Source organism: Delphinus delphis, chromosome 2 (genome assembly GCF_949987515.2).
Source record: "Delphinus delphis chromosome 2, mDelDel1.2, whole genome shotgun sequence".
Lineage (NCBI taxonomy): Eukaryota > Metazoa > Chordata > Mammalia > Artiodactyla > Delphinidae > Delphinus > Delphinus delphis.
The window spans coordinates 5,582,881-5,605,111 of NC_082684.1; the positions used below are offsets into that span (position 1 = coordinate 5,582,881).

The following is a 22,231-nucleotide window of genomic DNA, read 5'->3' on the forward strand; positions in this document are numbered from 1 at the left end:
ATAAGGAAACACAAGCTGTAAATAATACATTAAACAAGATGGACTTAACTGATATTTATAGGACATCCCATCCAAAACCAACAGAATACACTTTCTTCTCAAGTGCTCATGGAACATTCTCCAGGATAGATCATATCTTGGGTCACAAATCCAGCCTTGGTAAATTTAAGAAAACTGAAATCATATCAAGTATCTTTTTGGACCACAGGCTATGAGACTAGATATCACTTACAGGAAAAATCTGTAAAAAATACAAACACATTGGAGGCTAAACAATACACTACTTAATAACCAAGAGATCACTGAAGAAATCAAAGAGGCAATCAAAAAATACCTAGAAACAAATGACAATGAAAACACGAAGACCCAAAACCTATGGGATACAGCAAAAGCAGTTCTAAGACGGAAGTTATTAGCAATACAAGCCTACCTCAAGAAACAAGAAACATCTCAAATAAACAACCTAACTTTACACCTAAAGCAATTAGAGAAAGAAGAACAAAAACCCCCCAAAGTTAGCAGAAGGGAAGAAACCATAAAGATCAGATCAGAAATAAATGAAAAAGAAATGAAGGAAACAATAGCAAAGATCAATAAACCTAAAAGCTGGTTCTTGAGAAGACAAACAAAACTGATAAACCATTAGCCAGACTCATTAAGAAAAAAAGGGAGAAGACTCAACTCAACAGAATTAGAAATGAAAAAGAAGAAATAACAACTGACACTGCAGAAATACAAGGGATCATAAGGGATGACTACAAGCAACTCTATGCCAATAAAATGGACAACCTGGAAGAAAAGAAAAGCAAAACCTTCCGAGACAGAACCAGGAAGAAACAGACAATATAAACAGACAAGTCACAAGCACTGAAATTGAGACTGTGATTAAAAATCTTCCAACAAACAAAAGCCCAGGACCAGATGGCTTCACAGGCGAAATGTTCTATCAAACATTTAGAGAAGAGCTAACACCTATCCTTCTCAAACTCTTCCAAAATATAGCAGAGGGAGAAACACTCCCAAACTCATTGTACGAGGCCACCATCACCCTGATACCAAAACCAGACAAAGATGTCACAAAGAAAGAAAACTACAGGCCAATATCACTGATGAACATAGATGCAAAAATCCTCAACAAAATACTAGCAAACAGAATCCAACAGCACATTAAAAGGATCATACACCATGACCAAGTGGGGTTTATCCCAGGAATGCAAGAATTCTTCAATATACGCAAATCAATCAATGTGATAAACCACATTAACAAATTGAAGGAGAAAAACCATATGATCATCTCAGTAGATGCAGAGAAAGCTTTTGACAAAATTCAACACGCATTTATGATAAAAACCCTCCGGAAAGTAGGCATAGAGGGAACTTACCTCAACTAAGAAAGGCCATAAATGACAAACCCACAGCCAGCATCGTTCTCAATGGTGAAAAACTGAAACCATTTCCACTAAGATAAAAGGAACCAGACAAGGTTGTTCACTCTCATCACTATTATTCAACATAGTTTTGGACATTTTAGCCACATCCATCAAAGAAGAAAAAGGAATCCAAATCGGACAAGAAGAAGTAAAGCTGTCACTGCTTGCAGATGACATGATACTATACATAGAGAATCCTAAAGATGCTACCAGAAAACTACTAGAGCTAGTCAATGAATTTAGTAAAGTAGCAGGATCCAAAGTAATGCACAGAAATCGCTTGCGTTCCTATACACTAATGACGAAAAATCTGAAGGAGAAATTAAGGACACACTCCCATTTACCATTGCAACAAAAAGAATAAAATACCTAGGAATAAACCTACCTAAGGAGACAAAAGACCTGTATGCATAAAACTATGAGACACTGATGAGAGAAATTAAAGATGATACAAACATATGGAGAGATATACCCTGTTCTTGGATTGGAGAATCAACATTGTGAAAATGACTATACTACCCAAAGCAATCTAGAGATTCAATGCAATCCCTATCAATCTATCAATGGCATTTTTCACAGAACTAGAGAAAAAAATTTCATAATTTGTATGGAAACACAAAAGACCCTGAACAGCCAAAGCAATCTTGAGAAAGAAAAATGGAGCTGGAGGAATAAGGCTCCTGGACTTCAGACTATACTACAAAGCTACAGTAATCAAGACAGTATGGTACAGGCACAAAAACAGAAATATAGATCAACGGAACAGACAGAATACAAAGTCCAGAGATAAACCCACACACATATGGTCACCTTATTTTTGATAAAGGAGGCAAGAATATACAATGGAGAAAAGACAGCCTCTTCAATAAGTGGTGCTGGGAAACCTGGACAGCTATATGTAAAAGAATGAAATTAAAACACTCCCTAACACCATACACAAAAATAAACTCAAAATGGATTAAAGACCTAAATGTAAGGCCAGACACTATAAAACTCTTAGAGGAAAACATAGGCAGAACACTCTATGACAAAAATCACAGTAAAATCCTTTTTGACCCACCTCCTAGAGAGATGGAAATAGAAACAAAAATAAACAAATGGGACCTAATGAAACTTAAAAGCTTTTGCACAGCAAAGGAAACCATAAACAAGATGAAAAGACAACCCTCCGAATGGGAGAAAAGATTTGCAAATGAAGCAACTAACCAATGATGCATCTCCAAAATTTACAAGTAGCTCATGCAGCTCAATAACAAAAAAACAAACAACCCAAATCCAAAAATGGGCAGAAGATCTAAGCACACATTTCTCCAAAGAAGATATAGAGATTGTCAATAAACACATGAAAGGATGCCCAACATCACTAATCATTAGAGAAATGCAAATCAAAATTACAATGAGGTATCACCTCACACCAGTCAGAATGGCCACCAAAAAATCTACAAACAATAAATGCTGGAGAGGGTGTGGCGAAAAGGAAACCCTCTTGCACTGTTGGTGGGAGTGTAAATTGATACAGCCACTATGGAGAACAGCATGGAGGTTCCTCAAAATACTAAAAACAGAACTACCATACGACCCAGCAATCCCACTACGGGGCATATACCCTAAGAAAACCGTAATTCAAAAAGAGTCATGTACCACAATGTTCATTGCAGCTCTATTTACAATAGCCAGGACATGGAAGCAACCTAAATGTCCATCGACAGATGAAGAGAAAAAGAAGATGTGGCACATATACACAATGGAATATTACTCAGCCATAAAAAGAAACAAAATTGAGTTATTTGTAGTGAGGTGGATGGCCCTGGAGACTGTCATACAGAGTGAAGTAAGTCAGAAAGAGAAAAATAAATACCGTATGCTAACACATATATGTGGAAACTAAAAAAAAAAAAAAAAAAAAGGTTCTGAAGAACCTAGGGGCAGGACAGGAATAAAGATGCAGACGTAGAGAATGGACTTGAGGACCCGGGAAGGGTAAGCTGGGACGAAGTGAGAGAGTGGCATGGACATGTATACACTACCAAATGTAAAAGAGATAGCTAATGGGAAGCAGACGCATAGAACAGGGAGATCAGCTCAGTGCTTTGTGACCACCTAGAGGGGTGGGATAGGGAGGGCAGGAGGAAGACGCAAGGAGGAGGAGATATCGGGATATATGTATATGTATAGCAGTGAATCAGCTAACACACCACTGTAAAGCAATTATACTCCAATAAAGATGTTAAAAAAAAAAACCTTAAAAAAAAAAGATAGGGCTTCCCTGGTGGCGCAGTGGTTGAGAGTCCGCCTGCCGATGCAGGGGACACGGGTTCGTGCCCCAGTCCGGGAGGATCCCACATGCCGCGGAGCGGCTGGGCCCGTGAGCCATGGCCACTGAGCCTGCACGTCCGGAGCCTGTGCTCCGCAACGGGAGAGGCCACACAGTGAGAGGCCTGCGTACCGCAAAAAAAAAAAAAAAAAAAAAAGTTAAGTGAACGAACCTGTATTAGTCAACTTGGGTGGCTGTAAAGAAATACCCCAGAGTGGGAGCTTAGAAGCAGCAATTCACTTTCTCACAGTTCTGGAGGCTGCAAGTCCAAATCAAGGTGTCAGCAGGGTTGGTATCTCTAGAGGTCTCTCACCTGATTTGTACAATAGATGTCGCCTTTCCTTGTGTCGTCACACAGCCTTCCTCTGTGCGCGAGCTCTCCTGGTGACTCTGCCTCTTCTTATATGAACACAAGTCGTATTGGATTAGGGCTCCACCCTTACGACCTAATTTAACCTTCAGTACCTCCTTAAAGGCCCCATCTCCAAATACAGTCACACTGGGGATTAGAGCTTCAACCTATGAATTCAGGGGGACACAATTCCATCCATATCAGTGTCCTAGGCCACAGTCCTTTGTTAAACACCCAGATGGAATACAACACTGTAAATGTGGTCTGACAATTTTGAAGATTACTGGGACAGTCATCTCCTCCAGAGGTAAAAATGATACAGTTTTGGGTCTGTTTTTATTTATCTTGCATGGTTTTGTATTATTTGGGATTCTTTAGGTTGTAGGTGACAGATATTAATGGGAAAAAAATGGAATTTATTAGTTCATACAGTACAAAAAAGTGGGCTCATGAATACGCCTGGATTAAGCAGGGCGGAAAGCGGGACACACAAGCTCAGCGATGCCAGGAGAATTCGGTTTCTTTGGCCTTTGCTGAACCCTACTTCTCTCTCTGGCTTCACTAGCAGACCATCTTTCCCCACATGGTGGGAAAGAAGGTTACCAGTGACTTGAGGCTTTCATGATCCTGACAGAGAAAACCAGCATCTTTCCTAATAGCTCTAGCCCATCAGCGGTCTCCTAGAGGACTCGTAGATGACATGCCTGCACCTAAGCCAATCACCACAGTCAGGGGATTGAGTTTTGGCCGGGCCAGGCCTGGGTTGTGTGCTACCCCAGAGTGGCGGTGAGTTGTCAGGCCCACACAAACTGCATGACCAGGTCAAGTTCCAGGGAACGGAAAGCTAGCTCCCCTCTACTTAACCCTCCTCTCCAAAACGGCTGCTGGGCAAAACACAGTATCTTTCTAGCAATAAATGCTATTCCAGCAAACAAACAGGTGTGCTAAAAAGTATTTTGACTGCCTCTCTCTTTTTAAAAATTTCTTGATCTTTGTACAACATCTTACTTATTGAAATAACCTCAAGCCCATCTCTGTCTCTTTGGCCAGGTGCTAAAAAACCAATGACTTATTTGAAGTGGGTAAAGAATGCCCTGACATCTTAGTACTTCCCATCAGTAAGATCTGTACTGGAAAGCAAAACCGCAGCAAGTTTCTCCTCCTTACAGTCCTTGAAAAGAGCTAGACTTTATCATGGAGACATCAAGAGTAATTCCATCAAGAGGGTGATACATTAGAAATTCCTTTAAAAAAAAAAACCCACCACAGATGGGCACATCTGAGAGAATGAGCATTGTAAAAAATAAAAGAGGGCTTCCATGGTAGCGCAGTGGTTAAGAATCTGCCTGCCAACGCAGGGGACACGGGTTCGAGCCCTGGTCTGGGAAAATCCCACATGCCGCGGAGCAACTAAAGCCTGTGTGCCACAACTACTGAGCCTGCGCTCTAGAGCCCACGAGCCACAATTACTGAGCCCACGCGCCACAACTACTGAAGCCCATGAGCCTACAGCCCGTGCTCCGCAACAAGAGAAGCCACCGCAATAAGAAGCCCATGCACCGCAATGAAGAGTAGCTCCCACTCGCTGCAACTAGAGAAAGCCCGCACACGGCAACGAAAACCCAACGCAGCCAAAAATAAATAAATAAATTTATTAAAGAAAAAAAGCTAACACGTGCACACTGTTGAATGAAATTTACCATTTGGAACTGTCAAAAGTTTCTTGCTGCCAGGGACATGTCAGAAACACACAAAATAAACTGCCTTGGCAGTCCAAATTGGGGTACAACAAAGTGAATGACAGAAACATGGTTCTTGATTTTCCAATTGAGTGACTTCATTAACCTCCAAAAACATAAAACCTAGCAAAAACACAACTGAGAAAGAAAATTCAAGGAACATTTAAAAAAACTTTTCAGTTGTAACATGTCAGCTACAGAACTCAGAGACACGTAAGACAAAATTTATTCATTCATGGAACAACTTTTTTTTTTTTTTTTTTTTTGCGGTACGCAGGCCTCTCACTGTCGTGGCCTCTCCCGTTGCGGAGCACAGGCTCCGGACGTGCAGGCTCAGCAGCCATGGCTCACGGGCCCAGCCGCTCCGTGGCATGTGGGATCCTCCCGGACCGGGGCACGAACCCGTGTCCCCTGCATCGGCAGGCGGACTCTCAACCACTGAGCCACCAGGGAAGCCCCCATGGAACAACTTTTAATTGTCCTTCAAACATCTAGTAGATGCCGTGTTAGGTACTAAGGCACTAAATGAACTTGGCAAATAACTGAAAAAAGAACTACGCGTTTTACTGTTAACAAAGCACTTTTGCGTATAAAATCACACTTTTCCTCACAACAATATTTTACAGATAAGGCAAGTGAGACCCAAAAAGAATAAGTGATTTGCCCCAAATGACACAGCCAGTAAGAGCAGAAGCCTGAACTCACACCTAAACGAGACTTCAAATCACAGGCTCCATTTATTCTCTTCTTCCATTTATGTATTTTGCTCTGAATATTCTCCTCTCCCCCCTCTTCTAATTCCCAGGCTCTGATTCTCCTTCCGCTACAGCAGCATTTTCCAGAGTTAAAACTAAAAATTAAGTGTTAGGCAATAAAAGTTCCTTCATCAAACACACATGGGAAACTCGGGGCAAAATTCACACATATACACACACCCGCCGCTACAGGACTTCTCAGAGCCTTCATGCTACTCTCCAGGGCATGGGGTGTGCAATTTTCCTCAAACAGCTGACCACAGAACTTTGCTCCCCATGAAGCCCCTTGTACGACTAAGACAGCAGTCAAAAGCACAGGTCTCAGAGTCAGACGGCCCTGGGTTCAAATGCCAGCTCTGTGTGATGCTGGACAAGTTGTGAAACAGGTACGACAATAACAGCAGCTGTCTCAGGATTCCTATGAGGACGGCGGTACATGTGTTCATGCCTACAAAGGGCTTAGCAGGTTACAATGATCACAGTCAGGGCTCAATAAATGTGATATACTCACTTATCCAATGAAACATTATATAAAACAAATAGTGCCAGAATACCTCACAGACTCTGTTCTACAAAATTAGGGTCCGAATGATAAAAACAAGCATTGACGTTTTAGTTAGAAGACCTAGATCCAATTTCCAGCTTTACCAATTAAGCAGATGTGTGACTCTGAGGAAGTGACCTAACCTCTCTGAACCTTAGGTGCCTCTTAGATAAGATGGTAATAATAATGCCTAGCTCATAGGATTGTTGGGAAAATTAGAGATGATAACAAAAGTGCCTGGAATATGGCGGGTACACGTGCACAGGTGTTATCTTGTTTGCATCTGAATCCAGAAGAACCAGAAAAACTTCATTTAAATACGTAACGACTCTTTAAACTTCACATGCATTTTTACTAGCTCAAACCTTTTCTAAGTCCCTACAGCTTTGAAACCCTACCACCTGGCCCTTCCAGGCCTTCCTGCTGGTCTACTGCCCGGACAGACCCTGCCCGTGCACAGCAGGTCCTGCTCCCCAGACTCAGTACCTCTCTCAAAATCCCAATCATGCCTCTGTGCTCAGTAATGAACAGACGTCAGAGAGGCAGCAAATTGTCCTTTTTCCTGCCGTTTCCCCTTCTAGGGCCTAGAACAATGACTGGCATATGGCAGAGGGTTTTAAATAAGTCATAAAAATGAGCAAATAAAAAGTGCCGAGAAGCCAGGCTGCATCCAGCTCTGCTCAAGTGGGACAGATGGGATGAAGATGCATCAAACCCTGCTTCTGCCTTCAAGTATCCCTCAGTCTAGTCAGGAAAATCAGACTGAGAAACATTAAGTATTAGATTATGTGTTATACAGCTTGAGTGCTCTATGGGAGTTCAGTGAAAGGAGAACGTATTTGGGCGACAGAGGTCAGAAAAGGCTCCTGAAGGTAGCATGTGCAGTCCTGGGTTTCGAAGGGTTTCATGGGAAGAAAACAACGGTTTTGACAGGAAAAGAGTAAAGGGATGAAGTTGGTGATTAAACAGTTAATTGCACTAGGGAATCTTAAGTAAAGAAAAAGGTATGGGCGAATCCTGTGAGTTAATGATCAGTCAAGAAAGCAGGTTTGCTTAACCACAAAACCGAACGGGCTTGCTTAGCAACAAAACCATGCAACAGGAGCATGAGACATGCCCCCCCAAAACACTAAAATAATGGTGGAATGAGGCCCACATCCTGCCCAGTGAGGCCAGGAAGTTAGTGAATCCTAGGACATGCTCCTCTACACACACGAAAAACAAAAATGTGAGGAAAAGGTGACATTACACTGAAACCTGAGACGGTTTACTGCATTTCAGTGTATGTTACCGCCGTTTTGCTCGTTTCCATGGCTCCGTGACAGTCCCAGTTCGCCAGTGTAGAGGCAAGAGAACTCCCCCACCCGCCGTGGAGGAGGAGCTGATGGTGGAGGCCTGACGTCTGCTTAAGAGTGAAGACGAAGGTGGTCTTCTCCCCCGCCCCACTTCTCCTTCGATTATAAACCGTAGCCCACTAAGTTCTGGGGGCGGCACTCCCTTGCCTGCCCGCTTGTATCTCTCACAAGCATCCTATACTTACTAATAAACTCTTTGCTTACCTGTCACTCTGCCTCTCGCTGAATTCTTGAAACGCGTTCTGTGGTTTCAGTTTAGAGACGGGGAAGCAAAGTGGCACGTGCAGATCTGTGACTAAATCCGTTTTTTGGAGCAGAGGGAAGATTCCTGGGAGTTAAGCTTTAAGAGAGAGGACGCAGTCAGGCCACAGACGGCTTCATTCGCAGAAGACAAAGGGGAGCTGCACTGGTGGTGGACAGAGTTCTATTGCAACTTGGTAAAGGGCCGTCCCCCCAATACTAGGACTTGTTCCCCGCATTGCCCACCTTTCTTTGAGGCAGGCTGTATTTAAGTTTTCAGTCAGGGCGGGGTGAGTTGATTCACACTTCGAATCACCACAGGAACCTGATTATCATAATGCCCCAACCAAGACCAGGAAAACAAACAGTTTTATCAACTGTAGCAAAACATATCTGCCTTCCTCTACCTTAGGAATCTCTAATGCCCTCAACTCTTCAGCAAGTTGGTGAATAAGGAAAATACACAGTCTTCACTCTGGCTTTGGAAGTGCTCCAGGGTTCATTCGACTATGAAAGCATCCTCTCTCCAGGAAAAGGAATTTCATCACTGAGTACAAACACTTCTTTAAATCATACAGTTTGCTTGATGTCCTGTTCATAAACGTATATCCAACCACATAGTTTTACCCATCTCCCCATCTGTCCTGAGAAGGCTCTATCTTGACTCAATACACAGCTTCTGATCCACGGCACACAGTGAAACAGGAAGGACAGAGCTTCTGAATACCCTGGAGGGAGCCCCGGAGGGACACCCACCTTCCTGCTCTGGGTTCTCTTTCCAATGACCCTGTGCTCCAGGGGCATAGGGGTGATCTCAGGGACGGAAGGGCTCCCCGCTTCCAGTTTTCTCCAGTGCCTCCACAAGTAAACGCAGGCTGCCTTTTCTCTCCTCCAGCCCTCGTGCTGAGGAAGACAGAGGCCAAGCTAGTCTCAAAGACGCACAGCGAGATCCGTCCTGGCGTCGGGCAGGCCCTGAAGTGGCTGACTGGAGTGAAAACAATCCCACTCACTTGTAACCGGGTTCAGGATGAACTCGAGAGCCACATGACCAGTTACCAAACCCAACAGACCACAAACCAGCAGGCCGTCAGTTCTAGACCCAGTGTGTGTCTGTACGAGCCCCACACACTCAACACACCTGGGTTCAATCTGCCGCAGGAGGCGCCAGCTGAACTTGAAAGCACGTGTGACAGCGCCTTTCATTATCCAGGGCTCCTGACTTTCCCACGCTCCTGCATGGCCGTCATCTTGTTCTCTCTGAACCACATAAATTATTATTTGTATTTTCCAGGTGGACCAACTACATCCCAGTGAAGTTAAGTGGCATATCTAAGGTAACACAGTATCATTAGAACCTAGGGCTTTCAGGTTCCCAAGCTCAGGTTCTCCCCACACACTCCAGCTAGGGAGGTGTGTCATCAGCGGAGCCTTGAAAAAAAAATGGACACGCCTGGACTCCACCTCTGAATACCTGGACTCGGTGGGTTTGAGGTGCGACCTGGGCACCTGTGTCAGGTTTCAGTGCACCCTCCCAGTAGGGAACCATTACGGGGGATCCCCCAGTTGAGGTCTCCAGTGGCTTCTCCTGAGGCCCAGCAGAGCTGCTCCACGATATACTACGCCACATCCCCAACAGCGCCCGCTGGGTGGAATGGTGCTCTCCACAGAGTTCCCCCCCGTAATTCACTCTGCTTCCCCCCAAAGGAGGGCTCACACACCGAACCTGTCCAGTGCGGCCCATGTCAGTTCAACAGACATCTACTGCTCATGTCAGTCTCTGGAGATAAAGAGATATGACCCGGAGGAATACAGAACAATGAGGAACGGGCCACGGACTAACCAGGGAGGCACTGGGACAATGTTGACACTTGATGGTGGGCTCTGGCTATGTTATCATGATTAGGCAGAAAGCGGCAGCGTCCCAGTTATGTCAACTTCAGGGAACTTAATTAATCTCTCAGCCCAGTGAATCTGTGTGCCAACCAAGCCGAGATCCAGGCTCTCAGCTGACTAGTCACACCACAGTCAGTTCACTGTGTCATAAACATTTCAGCAGCAAACAGGATTATCTTCCACGGACTGACTGCTGGCATTCTGAGTCTGAATGCCAAGGAAACGGGGAGATCAGAGGTGCTCCCCACCCTTAAGAGTGTGTCAGGTCTCCTTCCTGGCTCCTGTGTAATTTCTAATCCAGGATGAGGGTCTGAATTAAATGCTCTGCTGCTTAAGGTAAATTAAAGGAATTAATTTATTGAGTATCTACTAAGTGCCAGGAACCCTGCCAGATGCTTTATATAAGTAATCTCATTTAATCAACACAGTAGCTCTGGGAGGTAAGTAATACCCCCACCTTACAGACAGGCAGACTAAACCACGAAGAACTTAGGTAACTTGTGTGAAGTAACAAGCCAGCACTGCAAAACATGCGTCTCCCACGAATACTTACCTGTTCCCTAAAGGTGAAAAATGTGTGCCTCTGCAAAATAGTGACCTTCAGGGCAGAGAGAAGTGACCATCATGAGGAAGACAACCAGGTTGGGTTACTCTGAAAAGAGTGAGAAAAAGTCCCTTCTCCTCAGGTTTTACCAGCCAAAATACGGCTGAGAGCACACTGCCCCTGGCTCCCGGCTCCCTGGGCCTCAGCTCCTGCACTGCTGCCAACAGCCCTTCCCTTTATTTTCACCCACTCAAATCCTATGCTTCCCTAAGACTCGCTCCAAGAGATGGCCTGGCCCGGCCCGCAAGTCTCCCTAACTTCCACAACAGAAAAACCAGATCCTCCTCTCAGCCCAGGCACCTTATCCGGACCCCTGTGGAACTTCCCCTGGCTTTCCCTGGATTCCTTTTGTCTTTGGCCACCCCCACGCCATGCTTTTGGTGTTGGTTCAGCACCTTCTCGGGGACAGTAATTCCCTGAGGGCAGGACCAAGGATGACACATATTTGCATTTTCTACTGATGTTCAGGAAGTGGTCTGTTGGATGAAGGGCTATCCTAATAGCAAAAAGGCCCTCCCACCTCCAAAAGGACACACCTGCACAGTTGGGAGACTCTTCTGCAACCATCCTAGGTAACTAGCAAGAGTTACACAGACCCAAGCTTGTGTCCTATTCTGGGGCTTATTCCTCTAGGTAATGAGTCCAGTTAAAATTCTTTCCTCTTAGTTCAGTTTTGCTTTGTTTTCTACATAAGAGACCAGAGTGCTAAGCAAAGAGAAATGGGAGATGGAAACAAAAATTGTTTTATAAAGCAGCACCTGAACCGGTCAACTATGAACTGATTCCAAAATATAAAATGCAAACATTTATAGCAAAGTTTTATAATTTATACACTTCTTTCCTATATGTTATCCTCAAAATAGCCCTTTTCCTCTAAGAGAGATAAAGTGACTTCTGCAAGGTCCCAGCTTTTAAATTTACATTGTATGAACTGCAGGGGAGTCTGGTTCCACAACACTGCTTCGCTTTGAGTGAAACTCAACAACTGTAACACTTAATAATGGAGAATAGACTGGTATTTTTAAATATACCTGCGTGGCCACCCTACAGCTAAATTATCTGTTTCGCAAAATAAGTTTTGCTTGTGGCTAGACAAACACTCGGCGAAACTGTCAAGTCAGTGAAACTTTCTGTCCTTCCCTCTCTGCTGCTCTACCTTTCTCTCCCTCAGCCCTCCACCCTCCGCCCATGTACTCCAACCAGGTGCCCCTACCACCCCCTACTGAAGACCCACGTGGCTGTGCATACTAATGGCCCTGGGGGATCAGACAGCGTGACGGTAAGCTCCCCGCAGTTAGGGACTGTGACTTATTCAATTAAAGTTATTCTAATGCCCACAATGTCAGTAGTGTAGACATTTAATAGTCAGACATTTACTAATCCCTCCTAGAGCTGATACTGGGCTAATAGTTGGTAGTGAGGTAAGATGACTAAGATAATGCCTCCTGGCCTCCAAGAGCCCATACTCTAGTAGGGTAGAAGGATGTGAAAGAAACTGATTGTTACACAACCGCACTACAGTAAGTACTACTGATACATCGCTACATCACTAGGAGCCCTGGGAGCTAGGAGGAGGGGTCAGTCTGTTCTACCCTTGGGGGCAGAATATTCCTCTTCTATTCCCCATCTTTTCCCACAGTCAGGGAGGTGAGCCAAGTGCCTGGAGCTACAACAGGCTCTGGGCCCAGAGGAGAGACTCAGAAAGGCTGCGCTGGCTGGAAGACACAAGGTCAATTCATAGGATGGCATTCTAGGCCCAGAGTATCAGAGAAAGAGGGACTGAACTGAAGTTGACCAGATCCCCATAACCGCTGGGTGACTTCAGGGAAATTACCTCACCCCTTTGAGCCTCCGTTCTCATTTCCTTCACTCACTTAACATTATTTATGGATCGGAGGTTTGGGGACAGTCCCATGTCTCTGAGCCTCTGTTTTCATTTTTATGTGGGTTAAAGTTACCAGGGGCAAAGCAGCTAGCAGTGTCTGGTACATAGTAGGTACTCAGTGATCAAGTTTCTGTACCTTTCCTTTCCCTGCCCAGCCCAGTTTCCATCTCCTGTTGATCTGAGATTTATTTCCTCACCACCATGTGAAAGTCACTGTACCTAAATATCTGTTTCTTCAAGGGATTACAGGACCCTGGGAAACGAGAGGGACTAAGCTGGCTTGGGCTCTGGACACTCGAACGGGGTGGTGGGGCTCTCCTCGTGTGCGAACTTCAGGTCTTCCCTGATGCCACTTTTTTTTTTTTTTTGCGGTACGCGGGCCTCTCACTGTCGTGGCCTCTCCTGTTGCGGAGCACAGACTCCGGACGCGCAGGCTCAGCGGCCATGGCTCACGGGCCCAGCCGCTCCGCGGCATGTGGGATCTTCCCGGACCAGGGCACGAACCCGTGTCCCCTGCATCGACAGGCGGACTCAACCACTGCGCCACCGGGGAAACCCTCCAACTGTGGATTTTAAATACTGGAGTTGATATATCACATTCCTTCTGGAAATAAATCAGAATAAGTGGCAGGAATTCTGAGAAACAGCGGTTTCTGATTTGGGTTCCATTCTCACTTGAGGGATTACGAAGCCGAAAATCACATTTCAAACTCTTTATTCCAAGGTCTGTAAGAGGATGCAGTCATTATTCTGGGTCTAGAGGTAGAGGAAAAACTACAGTATGCCACAAAGTTGTCTCCAGCAGGGCTCAGAGGATAGCCTCTGTGGTGTGCAGTTAACAGGTAAATGTTGACTTAAACTATCAGTTCAGCACACATCTCGCCTAGGAAGTTTTTTTTTTTTTTAAAGCAAAAACACAAATGCAGTGCGTCTCCCAGCACAGCTAGCTAGAACAGCTGGCCTCGTGTTAGGACAACACAGTCTTGCAGTCAGTGGAAGGTAGAAACCCTCTAACCAGCTGGAAAATGCCGGCACGGTCTCTCAAGCTCTCGGGACCCTGCAGCGCTCCAGGCTTGGGCCCTGGGCCCCGGCACGTCACGACAATCAGCAGCCCATTCTAGAGTGAGGGCATCGCGGAGATTCCTCGTGAAATGTGCTCGCAGTTCTCTGGCACTCCTGCCATGGGGGTGTGCTGAGGACACTTCACATTTTTCTCAGGAGGTCAGATGTCAGCTTTTCGACATGCTCTTCTGAACCAGCACACTCAGCGGGCACCATGGTACTATCCCAGGCCTGCGCCGAGCTGGCCAGAGAGCTTGCTTGCCTTTTCTTCCTTATTAAGTCCTCGTGAAAATGAACTGCGTCCGCCACTTACTAAGGCCTTACTGTGTGTCAAGCAGTTTTAGGCACTAAGGAGACAAAGTTAAAAAGACGGGACTGACAGACCACATTGGAACTCAGAGTCCAGTAGGGAGTAACGGCAGGTAAACGTGTCTGTCAATCAGACTTCCTTTTAAAATGAACGTGGCCCTTGCGCTCTTGGAGTTGGGTGTGTGTATGGAGGGCTGTGTCCAGATAACCTGATGGAGACCCCCAGGGTCCTCTACTCCCTTTACACTCATGTGGAAAGAGTGCTATAATTTATTAAGTAAGTTTATGTTATCTCATTTAATTCTAACAGTATTATACACTTTCTTGGCAAGAACAACTATCCCCATTTTCAGTTGAGAAAATTGAGACTTCAGAACGATGAAGAGGCTGGCCAAGCCCACAAAGGAGCACACGGCAGAACGAGGATTATAAAGCAAGTCCCCTGGTTCTCGTCCCAGTGTTCCCTTCCACCGCCGCTCCACGAGCGTGCCCCCCTCATGCCTGCACCCCCGCCTTGGCCCACCTGCCCGTACCTGAACTGCAGCTTCTGGCTCCTCCCTGTACCTCCCTCCTCGCCTCTGCCTCAGACTTCCCACCTCAACGACAACAACACCATCTGCTTTCCCCAAGCCAATGGTTCTCAAAGTCTGGTCCCCAGAACTGCAGCATCAGAAAACCTGGGAACTTATCGGACACACAGATCCTGAGCCCCATTCCAGACCTGCTAGATCTGAAACTCTGGGGGTGGGTTTTCATGAGCCCTCCGGGTGATTCTGCTGTGTGCTATAGCTTCAGGACCGACCTGACCTAAACTAAAAAGCTAAGCTAAGCTCCTCTCGAGCGCAGCGTTGCCCCACCACAATCACCTGGCCCCCATGTGCATAGGCCCCATGACTAAAGAAGAAAGCCACCTGGTCTGGCCCCCGTGCAGCCATCATAAAATGCAATCATACTCAGCGAAATTCTTCAGGGCCAGCTTAAGCAGAAACTTGAAGGGTAACAGACTTCCCCACTTTCTCAGCTCAGCAGAGCAGTGGCCTTTAACTCAACCCCCTTCCACCTCATCAGACCCAGCTCTTGGCTCCAGGACTAGGTGCCACCACGGTGGGAGTGGGTTTGTTGATATGCATCCCTCCCCACTGACTACAAAATGCAACGAAAGGCTCCAAGCTTGTTCGAGGCAGAAGCCAAGACTTACTCCATCTCAAACAAATGCTAGCAATAAAATCTGAGCCTCACCATCGTACTACTTTCTACGATGTACAAAGCTCTTCCGTAACTCTCACAAGGATCAGGAAAGCCAATTCTGAAACTCGGATTAGAACCCAAGACTCACAATTCATTCCCTAAGGACCTATCTACTGTTACATGCCAGGCATTAAATGAATTCTTGTTAGTTATCTAATGGAGCTATCCTATAACTGTCAGTTCTGGTCACGGTGTCACCCCATGTCATCCGAGCACGTTGCCACGTAGAAAGAATGTTCTTTTCACAAACCCAGTCCATTAGAAATAATGCAGAGGCACGCTCTTAAACAAAGGATAACTTCCTGGATCCAAAGCCCCAAGTTTATAGAAAGGGCGGGAACAAGCTCCGTAGCCCTGCTTTTCCTTGTGGAAAGCTGATAATGCTCTCATCCTCTCCCTTGATTTTGATCAAAAGGTCTCTAGTTTCCTCTTACAAGTAATGAAAGGCGGTAATTCTACTATCATTTTCATGTCTATTGCAGCAACATTTGGAGGGAACGAAAAAGGCCTGTGGAGGTTCCCACACAATCACTTCTTCGCCCATCAATATGGTATTTTCGTTCAGTTCTAAAATACACAAAAATTCCATCTGAGAAATGAGCTGTCAGAGGTTAGAAACAGACACACTGTCTTCCGTACGCTCCAAAGAGGTGGAGACCTGCACAAGAATGAGCCGGTAACCCTCCCATCCCAGCTCCTTTATTTTCATTTCTTAGAGACTATCTCTTCTGGAGCACCCCCCCCCCCCGCCCCTGCATTCATACCCGGGGAGGAGAGATGGAGGAAAGAGAAGGCATAAGATTCACAAAAGACTCTAATCTGGAGCATTGATAATTACAGCAGCTGAAAAGCTGACGAAAGCAAAGAAGGACCCTGTTAACAAAACATCATGAGGGTACTTCCCAGAAAACCGCCCAGCCGCGAGATCACTATTCACAACGAGCAAAATCAGAGCCCAGATCAGATCTTGACTAAGCAGACGGACTTGCAGGATTTTCACCTTCACCGCTACAGTTAGCGTTTTTTAAAAGAGCAGTCAGGCTCCATGAGTTTGACAAAGGAAGAAAAACAAAAGGCAGCAAGAGACTCCTTCTGGATAAGCAGTTCCTATTCTGTATTCATACCTCTACACCAGCAACAGCACAGCTCAGATGAGGCACAAGGTGGGGTCCTCGGCACATTCACACACGATCAAACCAATTACCCACGCTGCATCTGTCCTGCAGTAAACAGCCTGGACCGGTACCACCTCCGCGCCTCCCGCCCCCGTGACCGGGAGAAACCCCGCCACAGAAAAGAACCCTTCTTTTGTGAGAACGAGCCAGAGCCTAAGCTGTCATTACACAGCAAAAACCTAGCGAGAACAAAAACCCAGCGGCAGACTGATGCAGAAAACCCAGAACATACCTGAATTCTTCAAATGCAAACATGACCTAGTCAGAGACAATTTCCTTATACTGCCTGGTAGCCTTTCTGGTTCGGAGGACAACCGTTTAGTCAGTCAGATGGTGCAAAGTGCAGAAGAAAGAGGCGGGTCTGCACCCCCCGACCCCCCATATTCTGAAGTAGAAGGCTTTCTGCAGACGGGCCTGCAGCCTCCAGCCAGCCAGCTGCTGACGAGCAGCAGCTGACAGGCAGGCAGCTAGAGGACCACGTGATCATTCCAGCAAGTCTGATTAACGCAGCGAACGCTGAGGCTCCACGCTGGGAGCTGGGTCAGTCCCGGGCAAGAAGTGGAACCCCAGGCACGCCTGGGATCCTGGGGAAATCACACAACACACGCCCCCCCCCCCCCCAGCAAGAACCGTACGGGGGATGGGGTGGGGGGCAAGAGTGTAAAGGCACCAGAGCGCGATCTGTTCCCCCGCGCGCTGCTGGGTCACCTCACCCTCCCGCGGCCACCGCTGTGCTCAGGGTCAGGTACGATGACCACCGTGGGCAGCGAACGCAGAGGAGACTGATACCGGGCTGCGTGCTACCGGAAATTCTTCAGAATTCTGTATTTTACCCTTCCACTATCAAACATTATTTTAGCACAAATGCACAAGCTGCTCTGGAATGACAGAATTCACATTTTATGCCCAGCACTTTACCACGAACAACATCACCCTGTAGGTCAACCAGGATGCGTGACCTCATTTATCTGATTATTCATTTATTGAGTACCTAATATGTACCAGGCTCCAATTCCTTGAAGTACAAAAACTGCTGTAATAATTTCAGAACAGAAGTTAAGAAAAAGGAAACGAGACGTCAGCCAAAAAAAGAGGAATGTTTCCCCGCTTGTAAAGCCCGAGCTGGCGAGCTTTGGCAAGTGAGCTGAGGCTGTGCTCTGAAAGTTGCCATTAAGGAGAACTGTAGCATCTGGATTGCAAATCTTTATAAAATAAGGCAGGCAGATCTCAAATAAAAACCGGCGAGTCACTCTTGACTTTTCTCCTCTCCCTCACACCGGTCACTGACTCTGATTCTACCTCAGGAAGGTTTCTTTGAATCTGACCCTGCCCCACTCCCAGACCCACTGCCTCGGCTCTCGCCTTCAGCATTTCCCTCGTAGTCTCCTGCATTAGTAACCGGTCTTCCTGGTTCCGTCCCTTCTCTAACAATCTACCAGAACAATTGTGCTCAGTCTGACTTTGATGTCCACCTATTTCAACCCTTAGTTCCTCGGTGGTCACGGGATTGAGTAAAAATGTCTCAGCGCAACACACAAAGTCTTATTTCTCCAACTTTCTTCCATTAAAACTTTTCACAGCCCCCAAAATTCAGCTAGACACTCCCAGTTCCCAAAATAAGCCAGTCCTCTGTCCTCTGGTCCCCAGGCCAACTAGCCCAGATTATTTCTTGCTCCCCACATGGGCTGCACCCTTCCACGTGGCCCCCATTGTTCCCTGGGCTGTTCCGTCCCCAGGGGCCTGACCCATCCGCAGGATGGTCAGCTGCTCTCTCTGCTGTCAACTGCGCTGCATTACAGCACCCTGCCCACCCCACATCTATGAGGCCCTTGAGGGAGGTCTGTGTAAGTTAATGTCTGTATTCCCAGGGCCCGGTAGAGAGCTTGACAGGGAGGAGTTAGTAAAGGTTTGCTGAGCGAACCTCCGCAGCTTTCTATCAGGGAGCAAAAGCAAGCTAGGGCATGTGTGCATTCACACAAAGGTGCTCAGGATGAAGGAGCTCCTCTTTAAAGTAATGAAGTGATGACGGCCAACTGAGGCGACTGACTGGTGAGCAGGATACTCTGGGGAGTCCTCTGTCCCTCAAACCACACAGCAGTCGTCAACTACGCCGGCCCAGATGCCTTCCACAGTATTCCTGACAGCCTCTGCCGAGACCCTCTAGGGGTGGCAGCTTCCTGGCCGCACTGTGATAGATCAGAAAACGCAGGAGAGGCAGAGTCACTAAATAACCCAAGTTTAAGTCCCAGACCTGCCACCTGCTAACTCTGTGATCACCGGCAGCCTGAGACTCCCTGTATGTAAAACGGGAAGAATGCGGATCCTGCCCAGGCCTCTGTCACAGGATGGGGGCAAGGACCCGACAAGGCAGGACTTGTGAAAGTTCTTTACAAGCATGTAGAGTTACAGAGATGTTCTTCACTGTCTTCATTACTTCACAAGGTGGTCTCTCGCTGACAGCGCTGGGACGGCTCTTCTCTATGTGAGGCCACCCTGGCACTGAAGTTCTGTCTGTTCACAGGAGCTCATTTAATTTTTTTCCCAGGGGGAAGAGGGGCAAGGTATTTCTGTCCTGTGATTCTCAGGACAGGAATACAAGATAAATGGATATGCAGATAAAATCACTGTCCTAAGTCCTTTAAAAAACAAAAAAAGCAGTAGAGTTTATCCAAGTCTTAGGAAGAACAATTTACCCATACCAAATAAAATGATATGATGTTTTAATTTATTAAACTACCTGGTTAGAGTCACAGATGGATAGGGGTAGGGGCAAGCTTCTCGAGGGAAAGGAGACACCAGACCGAGCACCCACTGCCCATCCTTCCCACCCTTGAGGGCTGGGGTAGTAAACAGCAGACACCCCACAATGACCTGACGGATCTGTTGGTTGGTATAATAAAGGTCAAAACCTACATTCCCGGTACTCTTTGCAAGGCATGGGGGGAGTAGCAGGGGCCTTAACCCCCCGAGACTGGGCACGGTGAGAACTGCCAGATGTGCTCTACCATGGCCGCCAGGAAGGTCCAGCGTGGTGATGAGGCCTGGTGGGTTAGAGAACCTTTGGACTTCACGCCTGGTTTCCACCGGCGACTCAAGAATCTCCTCTTGGAGAGCTGGTTATACCTTTCAGGGCAATTCTTTTAAGGTCCTAGTAGAGTTGATAGAAATGGTGAAAAATCGCCAAATCCTAGCACCAAGTGTATTTGAGACATAATTTTATGAGATTCCCCAATTTACTAATAAGAGAACAGAGGCCACAGTGGTTAAGTAACTTGCCCAAGATCATATTGCTATGAAGTGGCAGAGCAATGACTTGCACCCGGGTAGGTTTATTTATTTATTTATTTGGCTGTGCCGGGTCTTAGTTGCGGCATGAGGGATTTTTAGTTGTGGCATGCATGCAGGATCTAGTTCCCTGACCAGGGATCAAACCCAGGTCCCCTACATAGGGAGCGTGGAGTCTTAACACGGGACCACCAGGGAAGTCCCGCCTGCACCTGGTTAGGTTTAATGCCACAGTTTTTAACCCCTGTGCCTGCTTGGGGTTCCAACGCCACAGACCCAACTGCCTCAGGCTACCTCCCTAAGAGGACTTATTCCACAGACTGTCAGGCAGCCGTGGCCCTGAGACAGGGCTGGGACATGGCAAACCTTTGAGGTTCCTTCATCCAGCTGGCCCTGGCTAATCCCCAGATTTCACAGCCAGACAAGAGACCGCTAAGGGCTGAAAAGGTGGTTCAGCTGCCCCAGGAAGTAGGAAAACCTGAGTTGACATGGCCTTCGGACCAGATTGGGAAGGAGTGTGCTTCAGAGGCTGGGCAATCGCACCTGGCCACTTGATAACTAATAACACCAGTGTCAGGAACAGGGACTCCTGACCACTCCACTCCCCTCTAAGTGGCACTTCTGTGACCATACAATGCTTTGAAAAAGAGTGATCCCAGGCCATCCACCAGTGACAAAGCACGCTCCTACTCTGTGACTTACGTTCCCTTTGTAACACCAAGGAACAACCAGACAGTAATTTTTTAGGCTTTTGTTTTTTTAAATGCCACTTACTTGGAACATGAAACTGATATGAACACAAAACTGATAAAAATGGAAGAGCCCCAGACTACCTGCTACCGGGCTTTCCCCTCCCTCCACCAGGGTCAGGACCAGAGTCAGCCCGGCAACACCAGGCCTAGATGACCTGGCAGCCCCATCAGCGCTGACCTTCTGAGGCCTCTCCGAGCTACACGTCATCACGCTCACCCTTGTCACTCTGGACTCACTTCCTCTTCCCGGTCTCATCCTATGAACAGAAGCCTCCTGACTGGGCCCGGCTGTCCCATCAGGTCCCAGTACTGACCTGCTGCCTGTACTGGCCGTGCGGGCTGCCCGAGGCTTCCGCAGAAAAACAGGCGTGGGGATAACGGAGCAGAAGCACGGTGGGTGACAGGAGGTGTTCCCAAACCTGGGACAATCTTGGAAAGCCACATGAGAAGGATGTTTGAAACCGGTGTCCTTCCTTAGCTTAAGGTGCACACGCTCAGCCTGCCGCAGCATGGCTTCCACGTGAGATGGTCGATTTCCCAAGGAAGTGAAGTCGTGATTTAAGTGTTGGCACTGAATCCTCCTCACAGCTCCTTCAGAGACACAATCTATGAGTTCCAGGCCCTGAGGCCCCATGGGTTTGAGGCATCACAACCAATGTTTCCTCTGCCACTTTTTTTTTTTTTTTTTTTTTTTTGCGGTACGCGGGCCTCTCACTGTTGTGGCCTCTCCCGTTGCGGAGCACAGGCTCCGGACGCGCAGGCTCAGTGGCCATGGCTCACGGGCCCAGCCGCTCTGCGGTATGTGGGATCTTCCCAGACCGGGGCACGAACCCGTGTCCCCTGCATCGGCAGGCAGACTCTCAACCACTGTGCCACCAGGGAAGCCCCTCTGCCACTTTTTTAGGTTACGTTTTTAGGTTTGCACAGCCATGATGTATGTGCAACAAAACAAGGACTGGGCATCTGAGCAGAGACTAGCATTCCCATCATATGAGCAGGTACGCTCTGACATGCACGGGCCCGTACACTTGCGGCTGTGCTGCATACAGACCAAGCGGGAGGGAGCATAAAGGGAAACCAGCTACAGACAAGACTGAAAATCCGGCTCTGTCCTCACGGCCTGGCCGCAGATGTTCCACTGAGCAGGGGGATGAGCCTAACAAGAGACGCTCGAGAGTGTGCTCAGTGGCCTTCCTGGTCGCACCCCAGCTCCTGATCACCCTGCCATCTGACCCCTTCCGGCACAGTCACCCACCCCAGCACCTCCCAGGGAAAACCCACAACTCCTC

At 47.1% G+C, this 22,231-nt stretch overlaps 1 protein-coding gene across 3 annotated transcripts in view; it reads right to left on the reverse strand.

Moving 5' to 3' along the window:
- The window catches only part of EVL (Enah/Vasp-like), a 165,343-nt gene that overhangs the window by 107,162 nt on the left and 35,950 nt on the right, over positions 1–22,231 (reverse strand). For 2 of the 3 annotated variants that reach the window (XM_060003935.1, XM_060003931.1), the window contains exon 1: positions 17,138–17,328. The exons of the other annotated variant lie outside the window; for it this stretch is intronic. In XM_060003935.1, coding sequence (XP_059859918.1) covers positions 17,138–17,160 — 23 coding nt within the window. In that variant the 5' untranslated portion in view covers positions 17,161–17,328. Of the gene's footprint in view, positions 1–17,137; positions 17,329–22,231 lie in introns of those variants that run through there. 3 annotated transcript variants of the gene reach the window in all.